Below are 22,227 nucleotides of genomic sequence, written 5' to 3'. Positions count from 1 at the left end.
TAATTCCCCCTAACCATAAAATCTGTAAGAACAGGTTCTAATTAGAACCGGCCAGCATGAGCCAAAGTGACCTAGAATTGTCATGGCAGTGGGGACTTGAAAGTCTGATGTGATCCTGCCCTCAGTGAAAAGTCAAGAGGTGGACCTGGTTGGAACTCTCTGAAAATTTCCCTGGAAAACTAGAGGGCAAGAGATGCGGTGCTGTCCTTCTCCCTTCTAAGAGGACCCACTCTCTCCCTTGAGAGTGTCCCCATTTTCCCTTTTCCATCCCTTCTAATAAACTCATGCTTGTTACTCTGAGTTACATGTCTGAAATCTTTCTGACTTAATCACAAGAATTGGGGTTTGAAGGGGGAGGAGTCTCTGCACTGCCTCAGTGTCCTACAAGACCCCTGCCCCGTAACAAGATCACAACAGCCATGACTTTGCTAAACTAGTATGGCATAATGGATACCTTCTTTTAAGTTCCCATTCTTAACCTTCCCAGGAGGGCATAATAGATGTCCCCACCTCCAAATCACACATGTATACACGAATGCTCCCCCCTTATGATCTCCCCTTCAGAAGCACACAGGAATCTTCTCCAGCCAACCCCTGACATTTGGAGAACCCCAGACAAGAGTAGAAATGCAGAGTGCCTGAACAGGGGTTCTGTCTGGATCTAAGGGTAATGCTCTTTCTGTTTCCTATTCTATCTGCCTTTCTCTTTGGAAGTCCATAGTGGGATTCAAGACTAAATTGAGCTGGGTGGGGTGGTGCACACCTGTAATCCCAACAGCTCCAGAGGCTGAGGCAGGAGGATTGAGAGTTCAAAACCAGTCTCAGCAGAGGTGTGGTGCTAAAGCAACTCAGTGAGACCCTGTCTCTAAATAAAATACAAAATAGGGCTAGGGACATGGCTCAGTGGTCAAGTGCCCCTGAATTCAATCCCTGGCACCCCTCCAAAAAATGGCTAAATTGAGGGGTATCCACCCCAGTGTGTGATGGGCTGGCTCTGAGGACGCAGAAGCAAGAGAGACGTTCAGGGCAACTTAGGAAAACACCTAAAGGCTCCAGTGGGTGGAGGACCTGGACAAGTTGTCCTGGTGAGTCTGTTACCTGCAGTGAGAGGTCCTGATCACCTTCCTGCAGACCATCTAAGCAGCTTCTGGAAGTGGGATGGGGACACCTAGGTCTCCCAGAACAGGGGTTTTCCCTCTCATGAAAATTTTCTGAGTCATTAAAGGGGTAATGGTAGAGTGACTAGCAGTTGGTAGGAATGTGGGCTGTAAATAGTATCTGCTGCTGTCAATTATTACTGCTGAGTTCACCCCAGCCATGGCCACAGGCTTGGGAGCCTGACACTCTGAACAGATGGTTGAAGCAGGCACCTGCCAGGTGGTGCTCAGGAAGTGACTGAACTGGTCCTTTCTAGGGCCTCAGGCGCCCTCTTCAGGATTCTTGGAGGATTGCATCACCTTGTCTAAGACACACTTCTTGCTCTTCTTTCTCCTTCTTGCTCCTGCCCTAACTCTTCCTTTCTCTTCTACTCACACATTTTCATAGCCCAGCCTGCCTATCCACCGTTCATTCTCAGGACAGGCTTCTCTTATTAGGAATCAACAGGGCCCAGCATGCCCAGGGTTCTGGCACCACAGAGCTAATGGTTTGGACTTGGCCATATGAACCAACCCCTCTTTGAAGGTTTGGATGTATCTTTCAGCAACTCCAAGATTCTGAGTACTATGTGATGATATAATGAAACATGGGAAGCACCCTAGAACTCCCAGGGCCAACCTCTTCCAGCCCTTGAAGCCACCAGTGGAATTGAGGTCAGACTTGAAGACCTTTCAGTCCCCAGCAGCTAGCTCAGGCACTGCAAGTCCCCCAACCCCACTGTCCTCACTACCTTCCATTTCCCCTAAACAGAGAGGATGGGTACCCTACACACATGCACCTCAGCACCCTGCCATTCAGCTAAAGGCTGCTCCACCCTGCACTGCTTCTTTCCACCCATGCCAGCCTCGGGGTTGCTCCCCACCTCCCCTCAGAGGGGATGTGAATGCCCGGCCCCTCCACAGACTCAGCACTCGCTTCCTTCTCTGGTTTATTACACACACACACACACACACACACAAACACACCACCCTTTATTCAGAAGATGCAGAGAATTTGAGGGTTAATTGCAAATAATCTTGCAATTCCGATGTCCCTGTCAGCTATTCAATAGTTAAATTAAAAATATATCCATATCTGGAGCAGTTGCTGGGGTGGTGGAAGGTCCAAAGTAAATGAGGTGAGGACTGTGACACTTCGTGCCTCTTCCTCCCTGTGCCCCCATGATTGTGATACTGAAGACAGTAACTGACTCAGTGTCAGTAGAAACAAAAGCAAGTCAAGTAAGCACGAATACACAGGCAAGGCTTTATTGGGACTTCTGCTAGAGCCAGAGGGAGACAGTGCTATGTGTCAGGCTGTTCTCCTAAAGAACATCCACAGCAGGGCTTGGTGGTATACCTCTGTAATCCCAGCAGCTCAGAAGGCTGAGGCAGGAGGAACACAAGTTCAAAGCCAGCCTCAGCAATGGCAAGGCACTAAGCAACTCAGTGAGACCCTGTCTCTAAGTAAAATACAAAATAGGACTGGTGATGTGGCTCAGTGGTGGAGTGCCCCTGAGTTCAATCCCCAGTATCCCACCCCCCCAAAAAAAGAACATCCACAGTCAGGCCTGGTGCTACATGACTGTAATCCCAGCAGCTCAGGAGGCTGAGGCTGGAGGACTGCAAGTTCAAGGCCAGCTTCAGCAACTTAGCTGAGGCCCTAAGCAATTTAGTAAGACCCTGTCTTGGGCCAGGGGTGTGGCTCAGTGGTAGAGCCTTGAATGTGTGAGACTTGGGTTTGATCCTCAGCCTCACATAAAAATAAGTAAGTGAAATAAAGGTATTTTGTCTAACTACAACTAAAAAATAAATATTAAAAAAAGACACTGTCTCAAAATTTAAAATAAAATAAAAGGGCTAGGGATGTGGCTTGGTGCTAAGTGCCCCTGGGTTCAATCCCCAATGCCAAAAAAAAAAGGACAGCTGTGGGCTGTGGGATAGGCAGGGACCCAAGTGTCTTGATGTCACCACATATGGAGTAGGGTTTTGGTTGGTCAGGGCTCTTCATCACACCTCTTCATGTGAAGTGTGTCTCATTACCATCTTAAGTCTCCACTTCAGGGTGCAATTTTTTACTATGCTAATAAAATAAAGGCTAACTGTAGGTGACTTTGGGGACTATTCTATACATGCATTTGCCCTTTCTCATCTGAGGAGACCTTCGAAGTCTGCTGACCACTTAACTTGAGAAGGCTGAGCTAACTTCCCCGCACCCTGTTTCCAGGTGTGTTCTCTCTCCCATAGCCTTGAAGATAGATTCACTTTTCAACTCCTAATTTTCTGTAATGTCTGTTGACCCCATAAGATTGAGAGCTAGCTTGACTTTGGCATTCCCCCAGGAGGTTTACTCCCTCAAACCAAAGGGGTTCTGTTGGTCATGGGGGTCCCTGATTGTCTCACTGCCTCTGCTTTCAAGCTCTGTCCTTTGTCATCCAGGGAAGTGGGCCCTGGCTTGATGCACTGGTGTACTCCAAGCTGAGTCAATATTTATAGTGGGGGTGGGGGGCTGGGTTGTGGCTCAGTGGTAGAGTGCTTGCCTTGCACATGCGAGGCCCTGTGTTTGATCTTGAGCACCACATAAAAATAAATAAATAAATTAAAGGTATTGTGTCCAACTACAGCTAAAAAATAAATATTAAAAAAAAAAGATTTATAGTCATTACGCCCACATACCTCCAAGCAAAGACAGGAGGTCTCACTGTGTCCCGGGTCATCTGGACTAGGCTGACATGGACTTGAGATAGGGCCTCCTTCTCAGAGCACTGATTTGAGCCTGCCCACTCTGGTCTTCCCAGCACCCAGGAGGCAATCACTGCCCTTTACACCCATATCACCCTGTGCCATTCACACCCTGTGCAGGAGCTCTGGCACCAGTCCTGAGCCCCTAGTGGCAATGGCCCACCAAACCCTGGCGGGATGAGGGTGGGTATTAAGAAAACAGTTCTTCTGAAAGGACTCTCCTTGGGGCTAGGGTTGTGGCTCAGCGGTAAGAGCGCTCGCCTAGCACATTCAAGGCCCTGGATTCAATCCTCAGCACCACATAAAAATAAATAAATAAATAAAGATATTGTGTCCAACTAAAAAATAAATAAGTATTAAAAAAAGGAAAGGACTCTTCTTCCCCTGCTGGTCCCCAGCAAGGTGACAACAATCTTATCTTCCCATCCCGACCTGCAACGGTATGTTGACACCTGGGCAGCAGGGCTGGGAGAGGATGCAGATCTAGATGGGGCAAGGCACAGAGGGCTTGGTTCCTGGGCAGTGGAGCTTCTGGTCTCATGTCTCCACTGAAAAAAAACGACTTTGGGATTTGATCTGTTTCAAACTTCAGTTCTTAAAATACATAGAAGTTGGACACGAGCTGCTGTCAGGTGCTGCGTTGCTCTGAAGGGATGGCCAGGATCCGTCGTGCACACTGTTTTTAAAAGATCCTGAATGTGCATAGGTTTTGGTTGGTTTGAAGATGCACTGAGATTATTTTTGATGAGTGTCGTCTGGACAAGTGTGTTCATTTTGACTTTTTTTTTTTTTTGGCATTACTGGGGATTTTTTTATATTTATTTTTTAATTGTAGGTGGACACAATACCTTCGTTTGATTTTTTATTTTTATTTTTTGTATGTGATTCTGGGGATTAGAACCCAGGGTCTTGTGCTCATGAGGCAAGCACTCTACCAACTGAGCCATAACACCAGCCCCATATTACTAGGGATTTAATTCAGGGATGCTACACCAACAAGCTCCTTTTTTTTTTTAATATTCATTTCTTTATTTTTGGTACTGGGGATTGAACTCAGGGGTGCTCTACCACTGATCCACATCTCCTCTCCTTTTTATTTTTTCATTTTGAGACACAGTCTTGTTAAATTGCTGAATTTGTCCTCAAGCTTGTGATCCTCCTGTCTCGGCCTCCTGAGTCGTTGAGATTGCACCTGGCTTCATCGTAACTTTCATACCTTTAATAACTAATCTGGAAATGTGGAGTGGGGGCTCTCTCTGGCTGGGGGAGAGGGAGAAGAAAATGGCAGTTCTTTTCACTCCCAGAGAAAGCATGACTTTGGGTGGGGAGACCCACCAAACCAGAGCAGGGACAGGGGGATGTGGCTGGGTGGGGTGGGGCAGGGGTGAGGCAGGCTGAGGGGCTGAGAAGTAATGAAGTGTGGGGACCAGGTTGTTCACAGAAGTTTTCCTTTAAGACCTCAAAGAAGCCCAATGATAAATGGAAGCATCTGAACAGAAAGGCAAGGGCTGCTGGACCCAGGTCACTCGGCTGTGGAATAATGCCTGAGTGGACCTCGATGGTGGACCTTCAGCCTGCTGCTCACCCTCCCCTCCCTTCCTGAACTCTCATCGATCTTGGGGTGGGGGGGACACAGACCCTACAACAAATGCCCACACCAGGGGAACAAGGACCATACAGTTTTCTACCTGCTTGAAGATTTGGATTTTTTCCACCAGGAGCTGGGCAGCAACGGAGGTATTTAAAGCAGCAATGAAGAGCCACATTTTCTCTTTTGAAATCCCCACAAGAGCCAGCATTAGGATGGAAGTGACTGTAATAGTCCAGACAAGTGTCCGAAAGGGCCCTGTCTGAGGCAGGTGCACAAAGAAAGACACCGGAGGTAGAAGTGAGAGTGAGAGCTGCCATAACAAAGTTCCACACGGTGGGTGGCGTAAAACAGCAGACATCTGTCCTGTCACAGCTGAGCCAGAGGTCCAAAAGCAGGTGTTAGCCTTGGTTCCTTCTCGAGAAGGCTCAGAGCAGGGCTCTCTCCCAGCGCCTGTCCACCCTGCCGCCTGGGTTCTGCTGGCTGCAGTATCCTTGATGTTCCCTGTTTGCAGATGCCTCACTCCAGTCTGTGCCCACCTGCCCACACGGCCCATGCCACATGACCTGAGTTTCCATGTCCTCTTCCCTCTGTGTGTGTCTGTTCCCAACTTCCTCTCTTTTTAAAAGGACACCAGTCATTGCATGACAGCCCACCCTGATCCCATATGACTTCATTGTAACTTTCTATCTGCAAAGACCTAGTTTCCAAATGTGTCACATTCCCAGGAACTAGGGACCAGGAACATATCTTTTTGAGGGGACACAATTCAACCACCTGCAGTGGCCTTCTCTGGTGCTTGGACACATGTTTTTCAATGAAAGATCACAGGCCAACATCTGGGACAGTCTTTATTGGAGCTTGGAATGTCATAGCAATTCACCTGACTCAGAGGCAAGAAAATGAGCAGCAACAGTGGTGGACACCCAGCAGGGGGGACATCCAGACTACATTAAGGACCCCTGCTTGCCTGCAAGCAGGACACAGTACGCACGCGCACATGTACACACACACACACACACACACACACTCCTACACAACTTTACACTCACACCTGCTCACTCCCTCCTCATGGGCCTGAGGCCAGGCACCTCAGACTACCCCCCTCCCCCAGCCCACCCGCCTCTGGAGAGGACTCATTCACTTTGGGGCATCTGCGGAGCCGAGACTGAGAGGAACCACTTGAGGATCAGGGACCAAGGAGCTGGAAGCTGCAGGCGTTTTGCAGTTTGGGAGGAGAGGATGCAGGAAGGTGGGGATGACCAGGGACCAGCCACAGGAAACTGGAGGAGACCCTGCTGGACTTTCTCCAGGGCAAGGGGAGAAGATGCTGGAGACAGGGCAGGTGGAAGGAAAATCTGTCTCCTCTCCTTCACTTGAACCTCGCAGCTGGGGCCAGCACCCTGGGCGCAGGAAGCCTGGGGGGCATCAAGGGGTCCCCTGTGTCCTAGGAAGGCACTGAAATGGGGAGCAGATCTTGGGAGCCTAGAGTCTCCTCCAAGTACCCCGAGGGGGACAAGGAAGGGGGTGACTGAGCGAGAAGGGTCGCACATGCCAGTTGTTGAGGCAACAAGACTGGGGAAGCATGGATTCTGCTTCTTACCCCAACAGTGGGGCCGGGCGTGTGCTGAGTTGCAGCCCTCTGGCCAGCAGAGGGAGAGGGCCATAGCCAGGGCGTCCCCTTTGGTCTCAAGGGCAGTGAGGGGGAGCCCAGCCTCAACCATGTGTCCGTGGTCGAGAGTGGGGGCAGGAGAAGTGAGGACCAGGGCCTCCTGCCCCCAGAGCCAGGGCTACCATAGCACAGCCCCATCCAGGTTCCCATAGCCCGGTTCGGCGCGCAGCCTCCAGTACGTGTTGTTGGTCACCCACCACTCCTTGCCACTGCTGTCTGTCTGCCGCCTGCCGGGGGGAGAGGGCCATGGGTGTGAGCGGGGACCAGCAGAACAAAGGCAGGGCCCTGAGGCATTGCATCCCAAGGTTGCCCTACCCCACCTGAGTGGGAAGGGGCTACAGAGAGGGGCAGAGGCCGGCGTGGCACCTGAAGAAGCGGGCCTGGTGGACAATGTTGTTCTCCTCCATCACTCTTCGCCTGTCTCGCTGGAGCTGCTCGATCCTTCTCTTCTGCGCCTCTGCGGCCTGGATGTTCCCCTCTTCCAGGTACCTGATGACCCAGGTGGCCATAAGTGGAGCTGCCAGCCCAGGGACCCCCAAAGCCTAGGCCTCTGTCTCCTTCCCAGCTCTGAGCTCTGTCCCCCAAATAGGCCCCCCATTTCCCTGAGGCAACTCTGAAGCACCAGCTCTGAACTTGCCAAGGCCCTAGCAGTGGGGAGTGGGCCCGGGGCTCCAGGGACACCCTGACTGGCACTGACCTCTGGTCAGGCCGGAGCCGTGTGTCCGTGGACGGCAGTGTCCGTTTCAGTTCGGCCGTCAGTTCGTTCAGCTCCAGGGCAAACTGAGTGAAGCCGAAGTTTCGCTCATGGTCTGGGGGCATTGAGTCTGGAGGGGATGCAAGGGGCTGGGCAAATGGACTGTACCACAGCTTCCCCACCCCTGCCCAGCCTTCCCTGACCATCTCACTTACTGGGTTTCCAGATGCATTGACCACCTGGGGGAGGACCCCGGTACAGCCCCTCATGCCACTTTCCAAATAGTCGGTGGAGGACACGGCCACTCCTGCTGAGCACGGCACCCTGCACCTCGTGGACGTTGGAACTCCAGTACTTGGCCTGGGGTGGAGAAGGTGGGGTCCTAAGGGGTGTCTCTTACCTTACCCAGGGTAACCACAAAAGAAGAAGCTGCTGGGGGTGAACAGGAACGGTCAAGGTGACATGTATACCTTGCAGAAAGTGATCTTGCAGTGGCAGGAGCTGTCCTGTGTGTTTCGGATAAGCACCTCCCCATAGTGCTCAATCCAGCGCTGGCCACTCAGGATGTTGTGAATGCAGGATGTCACCTTGTTCCATTCAAAGTGGTCTCCAAACCTGAGAGAGACAGGGCATGGGAGGGGAGTGGTGGCCCTGGGGAACAAGTGGCCAGAGGCAGGAGGGCACCTGTCTCTCTAGAGCAGGTCACCTGAGTCTGTGGAAGGAATCTCCAGGATCCTAGTGCCAGCTCTGCAGTGAGAGATGACTTATCTAAAAAGCAAAGTCACCTTCACAGAATGTTTTCAGTGAACTTGACTCCTTTACGAAGCTCCTCAGTGCCTAGGTAATGCATATAAAAATATAGACAGGCTCCCTATCACTCTGAATAAGCCCCCTTCTTTCTGACTTCAGTACCCCACCTGTAAATTGAGCTAGATGATGCCACACCCCCTCCCTTTATTTCTTATTTAGATACAGGGTGTCACTAAGTTTCTTAGGGCCTTGCTAAGTTGTTGAGGCTGGCTTTGAACTCGCGATCCTCCTGCCTCAGCCTCCTGAGCCACTAGGATCACAGGCATGTGCCACAGCTCCAAATATGGTTTGTGACCCATTGGTCTGGACATCCCTTTAGGTTTCTCTGTGTGTGTGCATGCACTTACTGGCTTGAAGTCTCAATGCATTTCTCACTATATCAGGGTCAAAAAATTGTGAAAGATACTGAGTCAGAGGACTCCATGGGCCCTCCCAGCCTTACTGTCCTAAGGCTTCTCCCTCCCCTTCCTTCCTTTATGGCAGCTGCTGCACCTAGAAGGGTCAAACCTGCACACACTGCCACCTGAAGCAGCAGCAGCTTCAAGCCAGACCGTCCTTCCTGTCCTGAATGCCCGCCCCATTCCCATCTCCAGCCCAGAGGATACCAGCTGCTGAGAGTCACAGTACTCACCTGGGCAGGCTGACATTGACTGTCCCCACAGGCACAATCTCCAGGGATTTGCCCCAGAACTTGTTCTTCCACTTCATGTCTGCAGTTGGATTGGGGGAGGGAGGAAGGGACAGCAGAAATAAGGCCAGAGAGTGTCCCAGACCCTCCCTGGCTGCCCTTTCCCCAGGTCCACCTGCACCTGCCCCCTCACCTTGCCAGAAGACGAAGTTCTCTGACTCTGCGTGGCATGCCGAGATGGGGGGGTGGTGGGAGACCTTGGAGAGCAAATAAGTTCCCTTGAGGCTGTCCCTGAGGAGGTTGGGGTCTGCTCCTGACATCAGGGTCCCTCAATGTCCCTTATCCCCACCCATTTCCCTGTGAACTAGAAGATCAGTTAGTTCCAGGTCTCTTCATTCCCGTCATCCTTGGCTATCACCAAATCCATATCTTTTTCTCCCCAAGGAATCTGTTTTCCCTTCTCACCCACTCACTCCCCTTGGGAGCTCTCCTGGCACCCTCTCTGTGGTGCCCTTGAGAAACCCGGCTCAGGCAGAAACATTTCCCCAACCATGCCCAGTGGAACCTCCACCCCTATCGGAAACAGCCCCCTGGAGGACCCTCTGCCCTCATCTTCCCCTCTCATGGACGCTAATCACACCCTGCCCTTCCACCCCACTCCTTTAGACACACCTGGCCTCGTCCTCACTTGGGATAGCTCCACAACTGGGACCTTAAGCTCTAACATCCCACAGCCACCCTCCTCATCTCTCTACCCAGTCCTGTCACCCATGGCTCCGGCCAAGACTTTCCTGTCCCCAAGGGCTCTGCTCTGTCAACCTTATACTGCTTCCCTTCCTCCCACCCATCCCTACACCTTCTCACCTACTGCCCTCAACGGCCTGCTTCCAGCACTCACCAGAAATGCCAGCAGCACAGTGTCCTCTGACCTCACCCCCAACACAACCCTCAGTGAGAAGCTGAGAATCGACGTGGTTCTACCTCTAGCCCCGAATCCCCCAGCAATCCCACAAGGACCCAGGCCTAAGTCAGCCCCTTTGGACACTTGCACCCCCACAGCCAGGAAGAACAGAGCTGAAGAAGACAACTCCTCAAGCCCAGGGCTGCCCACCAGCCCCTCCCAGGCCCTCTCCCTGGGACCTCCCCCACACCCCTCCCGCTCCCTCTTCCACACCTTCTGTCCTTCCCTCTATTTTTCTTCTTCTCTCTGAATAGAAAGAATCTCCTGTTTCTTCTATCTTAAAAAATAGTAAGCCTTCCCTTCCTACACCGGCACATTTCTGCTCGTACCTGTATAAAACATTTCTGGGAAGATGTTAGTGGCAGATGTCCCCTCCATGGGTTGGGAAGGGACACTTGTTTCCTATTGTATTGTGTAAAATGTTCCCCATCTTTTTTTTTTTTTTTTTTTTTTTTAGTACAGGGATTGAACCACTGAGCTATATCTCCACCCCTTTTTATTTTGAGACAAAGTCTCACCAAGTTGCTTAGGGCCTCGCTAAGTTACTTGAGGCTGGCTTTGAACTTGTGATTCTCCTGCCTCAGGCTCCCAAGCCACTGGGATTATAGGCATGCACCATGGTGCCTGATACTGTCTTTTTTAAAAACCCTTAAAATCTAAACAAATAAGCAAATTGCCTCAACACTTCATCTTCCCTCTAGTGGTCTCTCTTTCTCTCCTCTTTCCCTCAGGGTGACATTTTTTGGAAATAGCCTATATTTTTCTCTACTTTTTAAAAAATATTTATTTGTTTTTAGTTGTAGTTGGACACAGATCTTTATTTTATTTATTTATTTTATGTAGTGCTGAGGATCGAACCCAGGGCCTCGCAGGTGCTAGGCGAGCGCTCCACCACTGAGCCACAACTCTAGCCCCTCTCTACTTTTTTTTCAAACCTTCACTTAACACCCTCTGTAATCCATTCACTGCCCCATCCTTTCTCTAAAACCTCCTTTATTCAGAAAGCTACTGATGTCCCCCAGGTCCCATGGACCACCCACCCTCCTGCCCAGACACACCATAGAGAGCCTGGGTCTTCTCCCACCCTCTAAGCTGGTGACTCCCTAGTCTGCTAGCTCTGCTCAGCACTCTCTGAGGAGCTCTAGGCCCACTGACCAGTTCTACTGGACATCTCTCTATGGAAGTCCAGCCCACTGAATGATGATGGTGAGGCTACCTCAGCCTTCTCCCTCATTGGCCACATCCCCATCCCCTACACATAAGAATATCTGCTGACCACTGAGTCCTGTCAAGAGCCGCACATAAATAGTTTTTGAATTTAATATGCCACAGCCCAAGTGCAGGCTGTCATCAGCTCTTATGAAGATGACTTTAATGGCCTCCTAATGGCCTCCACCAACCAGCATAGATCATGGAGTGTTTTTTACACAAAGCAGCTCTGAGAAGTCACTTTACTGTTTATCTTCCACGACTCCCACTGTCTTCAGGATTTAGAAACAAATGAAAAGCCAAACCTCTCCTTACCTTCACCAACAGGGCTCCTCAGGATCTGGCCTGTCTCTAACCTTCCAGCCCTAACTCTGATCTTCCTGAACAGGTGCCACCTATTCCTTCATAGTGACTGGAATGTCCAGTCTCCCACAACCCCCACCCACACCCCACTGGTACCCATCCTTCAAGATCAAGTTCAAGATCACCCCTGAGGTGTGCCTTTCCAAGTCTGCAGGATGCCCCTCTATACCTGTTTCAGGTCCACTTCCCACTTGGAGTTGACAGCTCCTTAGCACAGAATCCTCCACCTGCCTGGCACAGGGACCCTGCCCCATGCTCCTCTCCATGTCCTGGCCCCACTGGCCCCAGCTTCTGGACCCTGAAGTACAGGTCCTCCCCTACCCAGCTCCTGGAGGCTGGCCCCCTCACCCTGGGCCCTCACCTGCTCGCTGATGAAGCGGAAGCCCCGGTCAGGCCGTTCACATTCGTAGGTCTCACCCAGTACAGGGTTGAAGGGCTTGCAGCCTGCTCGGTGGTATGTGGAAGAGTAGGCAGAGACAGCGAAGGCGGCAATGTATACCTGCAGGAAAGCAGGAGCAGTGTCACCATGGTTGGTGACTCAGAGGAGGGCCCAGGGAAGGGACACCCCTCTCTGCAAGCAAAGTCTGGGGTCTTGAGATGGAACTTCAGCAGCAAGGATCAGCCCATCTGGGATTTCTGGGGGACAGGGACTCCAGGGAGGAAGAAGTGACCCTGGGGCAGGTACCATGCGCTCGCAGGGGTCAGCCATGTGGCTGGCCTGGTCCAGGAGGCTGCTGTACTCGAGCTCCTCGCAGAGCCGCTGCAGCGTGTTGAGCGGCTCGTTTAGCTGCACGGGCATCGACACCTTGGACAGGTCTTTGCCGATGTTGTTGCGCAGGATGTTCCACAGGCTCACGTCAGCCCCGGGCCCGCTGGCGGCTGGCAGGCAGCGGCGGCGTGGGGGCCCTGCAGCTCTCGCTGGAACACACCCTCCTGGGGCCCATCCCAGCCAAGTCACTCTCCCTCTAGATACTGGCATCCCAGACGCACAGGCCCACAGGCCAGTCCACCAGTCCACACAGGATGCCTCCCAACCCTGGGGGGAGTTGCTGGGTTGTAGATCTGCTCCGTTCCCAGGCCCAGGTCTCCACCCACTGTGGGCTGGGTGACTGGGATCTGCTGACAAGCTCCCAGGGGTTCAGGCAGGGAGCAGGGCTTCAAACCACCCAGGGGGACAATTCCACTGCCAGACACTGTGCCCCAGAAACCATGGCCAAATTACACTCACACACATACACACACACCCTTTTATAAACACAGAAGCAAATGCCGAGACACAGACTATTCAGCCCTTTTATAGGAGACGAAATAGACTCCAAGAAGCAAAATGACAGGTCCAAAAATACTCTAATAAAAAGTGGCAAAGTGGGCTGGGCGGGGTGGCACACGCCTGTAATCCCAGTGACTTGGGAGACTGAAGCAGGACGACTTCGAGTTCAAAACCAGTCTCAGTAAAAGCAAGACACTTAAGCAACTAGCGAGACCCTGTCTCTAAAATACAGGGATGTGGCTCAGTGGTTGAGTGTCCCTGAGTTCAATCTCTGGTGCCAAAAAAAAGTGGGACCTTCTGCTCTCTGTCAGGCCTGTTTGTAGGCCTTCCTAGCCCATAGGAACAGAGGCCAGCACCAAGTCTGAGCCTGGCTCTCCACCCTGAGCTGCTTCTGGAATATTTTCCAGCTTGTGGCTTAGACTTTCTCAGCTCAGGGGTCATGCTGGGGTCAGCACCCAAAGCCATTAGCCCACCCATCACCACAAGGGACTGGTCTACATGAGTCCTAGAGCCACAAGCAAATGCAATTCCTCTACCCACCCACACCCCACATCCACATGCCCGCCTGGCACCTCTCTGATAGCGCTCAGCTCCCCTGAGGTCCAGCACCTCTTCGGACAGGCTGGTGGTAATCTCGCTGGTGCATGATTCTTCCTCTTCCTCAGAGCCCTGGGCCAGAAGAGATGACAGGCTGGGCAGACTGTGTCTCCCCGGGCAGCTGGGCAGTGCCCAGGGCCTGGCAAGAATCTGCCCAGCTAGCACTCTGATGGGAAGGGGAAGAGAAGGTATTGGGGGATGAGAGCTCTGAACCCTAAGACATTGCCCCAGGAGGACTGGCATTGTGGACTGTGCCCAGCTGCCTTGGAGGGACAGCACCTAGCCCTACCACTGGTGAGGGTAGAAGAACTAAGGAACCTGGCAGAAGAGAAGGGAATCTGGGGACTGCTGAGATTTAGGGTATAAGGAGATGGAGTCAAGGGGGTGCTGAAGCTGAAATGGGGTCACAGGGAGATGACTAGGGTGGGAATTGAGGCAGCAATGTCAGAGGACTCAAGGGGGATAAAACATGCCAAACTCGGTCTCCAGCAGAGATTTGTGAGAAAAACCATACAAGCCCCAATAGATGTGGATGTGTTCCCAGAGATAGCAGCCAAGGTGGTGAGAAAGGACTCAGGAATCTAGATCCTAGTCCCTCTGGACTTACCCATACCTTCCCAATTTCCCTTCCCCCTCACTGACGGCCTTCCTCCTCCCTCACCTCGTTCTCTGAAGAACTGGCAGAAAGGAGAACTTCACAGGCATCGAAGAACTCCGTGTGGGAATCAGCAAGGGACAGGATGCTACTCTGGGACAGTTGGGGGGTCAGCTCTCGCCCCTTCATGTACAGAGCTTCTTGCTGTAGGAGCCAAGGGAGTGTCAGGCCATGGTGGAAAGCCAGGCAAGGCTCGCTTTTGCTTGACACTCCCTTGAGAGGGAAGCACTATGGGGACATCCACTGAGTCTGCCATCTGCAGAGCAGGAGAGGCAGGGGCAATGTGCAGGACGCGAGGGTGTAGAGGACCGATCCCAGTCTTGGGGGAGGTGATCCGGTTCTATAGTAACTGCATGCACTTCCTGGCCACCGACTCTGAGCTCTGCTGCAAATCGTTTTCTTGAATGAACCCATTCAATACTGACACCCATCCTGTGCAAAGGTGCATTTTTTACCTCTACTTTGTAGATTAGGATAGTGAGGCTCAGGCCACAAAGCTGGCACGCAGCGGAGCCGAATTCAGACCCACAGAGTCCAGTCCCAGAGTCTATTCAGCCTGGCCATAACTGTGGGAGCCTGGGCCCACCAATTCGATTGTTTGGGTCTCAGTTTTGTCATATGGTGGGTGAGAGCCACCACCTTATGAACTCTGAATTCAAAGCAAAGGATACTACATCTGTAAGGATGGGTCAAGGATGGCCGTGTCCATATTGCGTGAAAAAACGTTGGAGTCAGGACTTCTGGACTTTGTTTTCAGGCTAAAACCCAACCTTGCCCAACACCCTGGCCTTCGCTCCTGTAGTGAAGAAGGTGCAGGGGAGATGGCCTGAAGCCCGCCCTGGCTCCTCACCTCCTCGGGGTTGAGGGAACTGAAGGAATCCGCAGTGGTGTCTGAGGAGATGGACAGTGAGTGGAGGCGCCTCTGCCCAGCTGGGGCCTCAGAGACCTGAGGAGGAGGGTGAGGGGACAGGGTGAGGGAGGAGAAAGTCTTCCCAGCCCTGCCACCCTCCTCTCTGCAGAGATGGCCTCTGCCAATCCCCCAGCCCCAGCGCAGACCTGCTGTTGGACTGGAGGCCTGAAGTCCTCAGCCTCAAGCCCTGGCCCTGACCAGCTGCCCTGTCCCCAAGACTCACCCCCATCCTTGACAGCTCTGAACCCTGGTGCAGTTCCCTCAGTCGGTCCCGTTCGGTGGTGAGGGCAGCCAGGACACTGCTGAGGGAAGTGTGCACTGTCGGGGGCAGGGCAGGCCATCAGACTCCTTGCCCTCTACCTCCTGCTCCTCACCATCCCCTAGATTGCACTCACCCTTCTGGGCCAGGGCCCAGAAACTGCGCTGCAAGTGGGCATAGTCTGGGGGTGGCAGCCCACGGGAGCCAGAGGAGTCCCGAGACTCCAGGTAGCGAGACAGGTTGGGAACGGAGCCATGGAGACGACCAACCTGCAGGTGAAAGGGAGGGAGTAGATGAATAGCTTCCTCCCGGGGATCCCACCCCGGCAACTGGGGCCCTCACGCCACCTCACCCGTCCAATGGTGTCGTCCTTGGCAAAGCTTTGTGTGCACCACATGCGGCTGGTCCGTTTTCCTTTCTTGGGTCTCTCAGTTGTCACTGAGGCCTAGCAAGTTGAGAAGGGAGAAGTTTCACTCACAGGGTGGGGAAAGGGGGCAACCCGGGGAGAGGCAGACACCACAGAAGAGGGCACAGATCATGCTAGGCACCCAGGTACCATCCCCAGGGAAGTGACATCTCAGAGGAAGAAGCGAGGGCCAGGGAAACTCCAGCAATGTAGAGGAAGGGAGGCCCGCCCCAGGGAGGTGATGGGGGTGAAGCCCTGTCTCCTCCCCAATCCTTACCTGGTGTGTGGGAATCACAGGGGCAGAGGGGATCCGGTGCAGGGACTCCAGGCTCTGGAGGAGTCTGTGTAACTCCTGGAGCTTCCCCTGACACTCAGAGAGTGCTGATGGAGAATAAAGGAGGACATTGCTCCAACGCCAGCCAGACCCCCCATCTGTCCCTCAGCTTCCTTTCTCCTCCAAAAATGTCACTAGCCACCACAGAGACCCTGACACTGCTCCTCTCCCCTGCTCAAGATCCCAAAGCTCCATGGTGTGGCCTCCCTGGTTTTTACCCTGTCTGTAGACAACCCCTCAGCTCCTCTAGCCACACATAGGCCCTATGCCCTGCCACTCTCCTCACTCGGTGCACACTTCCCTCTCCAGGCCAACACCATACCTCCCTACCGCAGGAATCCGATTCTAGAGGACATCCCTGCCCTGGCACTACAGCTCAGGGTTCTTCCCTGCACGGGTATTCACTGTCCTCCTTGTCAGGAGTCCTGGTCATGCATCCATGTCTGTCTCTGGGCCTAGGACACAAGCCCCGCCAACCTTTGTAAGATTGGGGCTCCTCCAAGTAGGTTCAAGGAGACTCGATCACCTTGGAGGCAGAGGCCATCTCCCCCATCAGACTGGGGCTCCCTGGGGCAGGGATGGAGATACCATTTTCCCCTCCTTCTGATACCACCTAGACCCAAAAGCATGGGTCACACCCACAGAAGCACTTGAGAGGGATCCCTCACCATGAGAGCAGCGGTCTAGCCCGTCACTGTCCCTCAGCCAGGAAGACACCTTTTCCCGAGGTCCAACTCCAGGTAGAGCTGAAGTGCTACCTGCTGTCAGAAGCTGGGTGCCAGGAGCCTGTGGAGTGAACCAAGGGTCAGGAAGGATGGTGCCCACCTTTGTGGGTCTCACAGTTCCCCGGAGCCACCATCCCTGAATCATCACATCACCTGCATCCACCCTGCGGCCCATCATACCTTCCGATGAGTGGTGCTGGGCAAGTCCAGGCGCTGGGCCTGGCGGTGGGCACGCAGCTGGGCCACCCAGCTTTGGAACAAGTCCTGGGATTTGATCTGCAGACATGATGGAGAAGGGAGAGTACATTTGAAGGGGTACTTGCCAGGAGCTATAAGGACTCTGGTCATAGGCAAATAGAGTCTGTCCCTATAATGCCCCATTAGTGCAAAGCCCCCTTGCAAGCAGGTGAAGCACAGTCCCCTGTCTGAGCTCTTAGCCCCGGACCTGTTCACATAACAACCAATAGGGGTGGTCTGCTGTTTGATACAATGGCAACTTTCTTCTTGTCAAATTCAGGAAAAGACCTTGAGCTCCACGGACTCTCAGCCCCTATGCCTTTGTGCCCAGCACCTCTGCTAGGCAGAAGGCCATAATATTCCCTGGTTCCCAGGATGTTACCTTGAGATGGTAGATGTTGTCCTCAGTGTCAAGGTCAATGCGCTGGGCCTTTTTGTTGATGGACATGACTGATAAGCGGACATCAATGGAGCCATGGAGCTTCCCCTTGGTGATCTCGAGTAGAAGGTTGGTGAGAGGACTGGTTTTAGTGTCTCTGGGCCACAAAGCCACCATCTCCCTAATACCACTCTAGGCTCAAGGGTCAGGCAGTAATTCACCCCCAGGTCCAAGGCACACTATCAGAAGGGGTTGCCAATCATGTTCTATGTACAGAACCCTCCAGTATGTCCAGCCTCACTCTGAGTTAGGAAGTCGCAGAGCAAGGACAAATACTCTCACCCTGGGAATCTGTCTGGAGGAAGGTGGACCCCTCCCCACGGAGAACCTGGGAGTGCAGCCTTCAGTTCCTTGTTGCCAGTATGAGAAAGGTGAAGGAGGAACGCTCTCATTTCTTGGGTAGTTTGTACAAAGGCCTCATCCAGAGGTCTCATGTGCACTATGCCCTTACCATGAGGGCAGCTCTACCCGGAGGCGAGCATGCTCCCCATCTTAGTGAGGAGGAGGCTGAGGCTCAGGGAAGTACAGTTGACCCTAAGGTATCTTTGAGAGAATGGTTCTAAAACCCCCATGGATATCAAAATCTGTGGATGCTCAAGCTCCTTATATAAAATGGCCTAGTATTTGCATGTAACCTATGCACATCCTCCTGTGGGCTTTATTATTTGTGTGTGTGTGTATGGGGTGCTGGGGATGGAGCTGGGCAAGTGCTCTCCTACTGAGCTACACACCAGCCCTGCTCCCATACACTTTAAATCATTTTCAGATTATCGATAATAATTAATACAGTGTCAATGCTGTGTAAATAGTTGTATTGATGTTTAGGTAGTAGTGACAGGAAAACAAACCTGTACGTTTTCAGTACAGATATAATTTTTAAAATACATACATTTTGTGGGAAGGGAGGGAGGAAGTGCTGGGGGTGATATTGGCCAAATTATATTGTAATATCACGTGCATGTATGGATATGTAATTACAAACCCCATCATTATGTACTAATATCATGCACTGTAACTGGCCAGAGGCTGCTCACTCAGCCAATGGTGTACCTGGGACTTGGACCCTGCTCTGGGTTATTCCAGATACCCACTGCCTGCTCAGGGCATCCTGGGGCAGATTCCTCCCAGAACCCAAGCCAGGGCCCTGACTCACATCTTGACGGGTGGTCGCATAGTGGAGGATCCCATCCTCGAGCACAAAGTACCTCTGTGAAGTCGCCCAGGAGAAGTAAGACCGCGTGGCCCAGAGGACAGAGAACAGAGAAGAGCAAACACACATAGGCTTTTCTCCTCCATGTGCAAAAGCCTGCATAGCCAGGCAGCCTCCCCATGCCCTGCACAGCCTACCTTGTGCCAGCCTTTCAGAGGCCACTTTCTCTTCTTGAGCAGGTGACCTTCCTGCCTTTCAGGCTTGACACCTTCTGCTCCCAGCCTGCCCCGAGGCTCCTCCACTACCTCCCACAGCTCAGAGGCCTGTAGTCCAGGGCAGAGGGAGGGAGCTACTGAGCCCACTGCATTGCCTCTGCCCCTCGGGCCCAAGGTAGGCCCACCCATTGCTGCTGCCCCTCAGACCTGCTGCGTGCTGCTAGGCTTCGAGGACTGAGTGCTCTCGGCCAGTGAGGGGGTGTCCCTCTCTTGGAAGTCCATGGAGGAGGGAGAGGCCACTCCCTGCTGAGGATGTAGAGCAGGTCAAAGGGGAAAGATGTCACCTGAACCTGAGGGGGCCCTTGAAACAAGAGAGAGACCCCATTAGTGCTGCCCTTGCTTTCACCTACCCACCTCTGATCCCTCCTGTGCCCTCTGGGAATAAGGGCTCACCTGCCATGCTTCTCCCCTACACCCTGCATCTGTTCCTATGCCACCCTGGGCGGGTCCCCTGCCTACACCCTCTGGTTATGGCTGCTGCTTAGAGAGGTGAACCAGCACACTGCAGACAGGTTGGTGCTGGGAGAAAACCATAAGAAGTGTGCCCAATCCCAGCTTGGGCACACATCCTGGGGCTCCTGGAAACACTAGGTGCTTTCTTGGCAGGATTCCCTGCAGGATGGGGATCAGAGGTAAAGCAGGGAAGTGAAGGAAGAGGCTCTAAGAAGAGACAGAGGGACTCAGATACTGGACAGGCAAGAGTTCAATCCAGCTCTTTCTCTAGAAACCCTCCACCCCCAGCGCAATGGTGTGGAGACTCCTTTGCCACTATCACCCTGCAGAGCACCCATCAAACCCCGATTGGTCTCCATACCCGCAAGTTCTTGGACTCCTGTTTTCTGCTTGGGGAAACTGAGGCCTGAGATAGACCCTATTTTCCCTTGTGCCTCCTCCCACAAAACATGCCTGTAGGATTCCCACCTCAGTCCCCTCCAAAGCTTCACTATCCTCTTACTATGGCTCCTGAGAAGCACCACCCACCCAGAGAGAGCAGGACACTGGGCTGATGGAGACACTGTGGGCGGCAGAAGAGGTGGCCAAGAACATGCCAAGGTCCGCCCAGGTCCCGCAGCAGTGCCCACAGGCGCCCTTGGCACGGGCCCTGGTCATCCTGGCTCCACCAGGAGATCAATAATGCATGAGGCTGTGTGAGTGTGTGTGTGTGTGTGTATGGGGGAGGGGACTGAAGGGGCGAGGATGTCCTAAGGCTGAGGAAGCAGCTTGGACCTTCTTGTGGAGCTAGTAAGCACCTGAGGAGCTAAGGCCCGGAGGGGACAGGGACGTGGCAGGGTAAGAGTGGCCAGGAGATCGGGGCTAAGGGCCCAGGGTGCAAGATGCTGAACGTAAGGGAAACTCCTGCATTCTGCCATTGAAAGTTACCAAACTCTTCCAGTGTTTGGGTATCTCTGTGCCCTTGTCCTGGCCTCTGGGATCCTGACCCCTCACAGCTTGCCCGCAGAGGGGGAGGCTCTACCATTAGGAAGGAGGGGGTCGAGGGGAGCCAGGCAGGTACCCCCTTGCCACCTCCATTCCCAGCCCTGGATCCAGAGCAGACCCACCAGCTCCAGGTGGGACGAAGCCCTCCTTGGGAGCGTCAGCTTGTGTCGCGCAGCCCCCTTACCCCAGGGTCCATGGACGCCAGTGCTCCTTGGCCCGCGCACCGCTCTGCCTCTGAGTCACTGTCTCCGAGTCACCGGCTCCCTCCTCACAGAGCTGAGCAGTGGCAGCAGCTGCTGCAGGAACCAGGAAGGAAGGAGACGTCGGAGCCTCCCCTCTAGCCGGATCTCCCCACCTTCCCCTCCCCCCTGTCGCCTCCTCCCGCCAAGCTCCGGGCGGCCGCTCAGCTCTGCCCCCCTGCTCCCCGGAGGACTCAGGACTGAGTGGACCAACGTGGTTTGGGAATGGGAGCATAGTCCCCACTAGGCACGGTTCCAGACAGATTAGAGGACTGGGGAACTGCTGGCCTCAAGCCAGAGTGGTAAAGGATTTGTTCAGACTAGTGTGGCCTTGACCCAAGGGAGCGCCCAAGGCCATTTCCTTATTAACCCTGGCCTCTCATTTTACATCTGAAAATAGATTGCAAAATTTGGAGCTAGGTAAGGTATCAGGTTGACAGGGAAGGGACAGATGTCCCCCTCCCGCCCCTGACACAATAGATAGTGCCAGGAGCATAGTCAGCAGCGCAGTCAGGGGGAGAGGGGACAGTCCATGACCCCACACTGAAGCTGCTCTCAGGGAGCAAAGCCCCACCATGTCTCTTCAAGAGGGTTCAGAAGTGCCCCTGAAGTGAGACAAAACCCCAGAGCACAGTGTCTCTGGGCCAGGAGCAGGTCTGGGGCAATAACCCACTACATACTGAAAAGGGAAGGCAATTTAGACACCCTCACCTGCCTTTCTGAGCACCTCTACCCTTCTGCTAGAGGAATAAGTCCAATTGCTCAAATCTAATTAAAAATTGGCTCTTGAGAAAGATCTAAAATTCATTCAAAAGGATTGACAGATTGACAACTTTAAGTGCAATGAAGCAGTTTTTTGGAAAGAAGTGGGTTTTTAATGGTGGCAACTCAGGCAGGTGAAGATAGAATGTGAAGTTCTTTTACAGCCCCAGAAATCATGTGGGTTACTTATCTACCTCACCTTGTCCCCCTGTGGGCTTGGTCACACTTCAGAGTCATGCATCTCTTAGGTACCTGCTGTCCTAGCTCCACAAAGAATCTCAGCACTACTCTAGCCTCCCCAGGACAAGGAGTGTTGTTAGTAGCTGGCAGGGTTCTGGAGGCTGGGAGAGCCACTAAGCAGCCCTGGGCAGCACTAGCCAGACCAGCTCTCACATCTAGGAGCCTCAGGGGTCTTTTAATTCACTTCACAGTAATTGGACATCCCTGGGCACCCAGGACAAAATTGGGCACTGTGAGTGGTTGGTCCTGGCCCAGGCCATGGAAACACTGCTGCAGATTATCACTGCCAGATATACCTATCCAGGACCAAGGACATTGTGGCATTGCTCCAGTCTGGGAAGGAATACCAAAGAGCCGCCCTCCCGATACATCCTTGGGTTCACCCAGGATGTGCTCCTATAAGGACAATGACAGGCCACTAATTCAGTTTTTTTATTAGGAATTTTGGGTTCCTCAAGAGTGGGGGAGTCCTGCTAGAGTCCCCAGAAC

At 53.0% G+C, this 22,227-nt stretch overlaps 1 protein-coding gene across 1 annotated transcript; it reads right to left on the bottom strand.

The window, feature by feature from the left end:
* Window positions 1–6,304: 6,304 nt before the first annotated feature.
* On the bottom strand, window positions 6,305–20,837 carry Osbpl7 (oxysterol binding protein like 7). The gene is made up of 23 exons (XM_046420464.2): window positions 20,682–20,837; window positions 19,208–19,361; window positions 18,983–19,108; window positions 18,789–18,842; window positions 17,579–17,692; window positions 17,140–17,235; window positions 16,903–17,020; window positions 16,178–16,281; window positions 15,847–15,939; window positions 15,631–15,763; window positions 15,459–15,553; window positions 15,176–15,271; window positions 14,332–14,469; window positions 13,646–13,742; window positions 12,489–12,736; window positions 12,165–12,302; window positions 9,464–9,527; window positions 9,274–9,352; window positions 8,303–8,447; window positions 8,048–8,192; window positions 7,836–7,962; window positions 7,505–7,627; window positions 6,305–7,365 (listed from the first exon to the last, which is right to left on the bottom strand). The coding sequence occupies exons 2-23, from the start codon at window positions 19,280–19,282 to the stop codon at window positions 7,257–7,259; spliced, it is 2,517 nt and encodes an 838-aa protein (XP_046276420.1). The 5' UTR covers window positions 19,283–19,361; window positions 20,682–20,837; the 3' UTR covers window positions 6,305–7,256.
* Window positions 20,838–22,227: the final 1,390 nt, after the last annotated feature.

Source organism: Marmota monax, unplaced genomic scaffold, assembly GCF_021218885.2.
Source record: "Marmota monax isolate L192 unplaced genomic scaffold, Marmota_monax_Labrador192_F-V1.1 WCK01_AAM20220418_F8-fsc00064, whole genome shotgun sequence".
Classification (NCBI taxonomy): domain Eukaryota; kingdom Metazoa; phylum Chordata; class Mammalia; order Rodentia; family Sciuridae; genus Marmota; species Marmota monax.
Note: the sequence above shows the minus strand (reverse complement) of the source record. Positions and strands in the feature narration are given on the sequence as shown.

What these genes read in the sequence shown, in the direction of transcription:
- Osbpl7 (XM_046420464.2), bottom strand. Translation starts at nt 19,282, where the DNA reads ATGGACTTCCAAGAGAGGGACACCCCCTCACTGGCCGAGAGCACTCAG. An exon ending in AGCTGAGCGCTATCAGAGAG is followed by an intron (nt 12,737 to 13,645) that starts GTGCCAGGCGGG and finishes GATGGGCCCCAG; the next exon opens with GAGGGTGTGTTCCAGCGAGA. An exon ending in GTCAATGTCAGCCTGCCCAG is followed by an intron (nt 8,448 to 9,273) that starts GTGAGTACTGTG and finishes TGTCTCTCTCAG; the next exon opens with GTTTGGAGACCACTTTGAAT.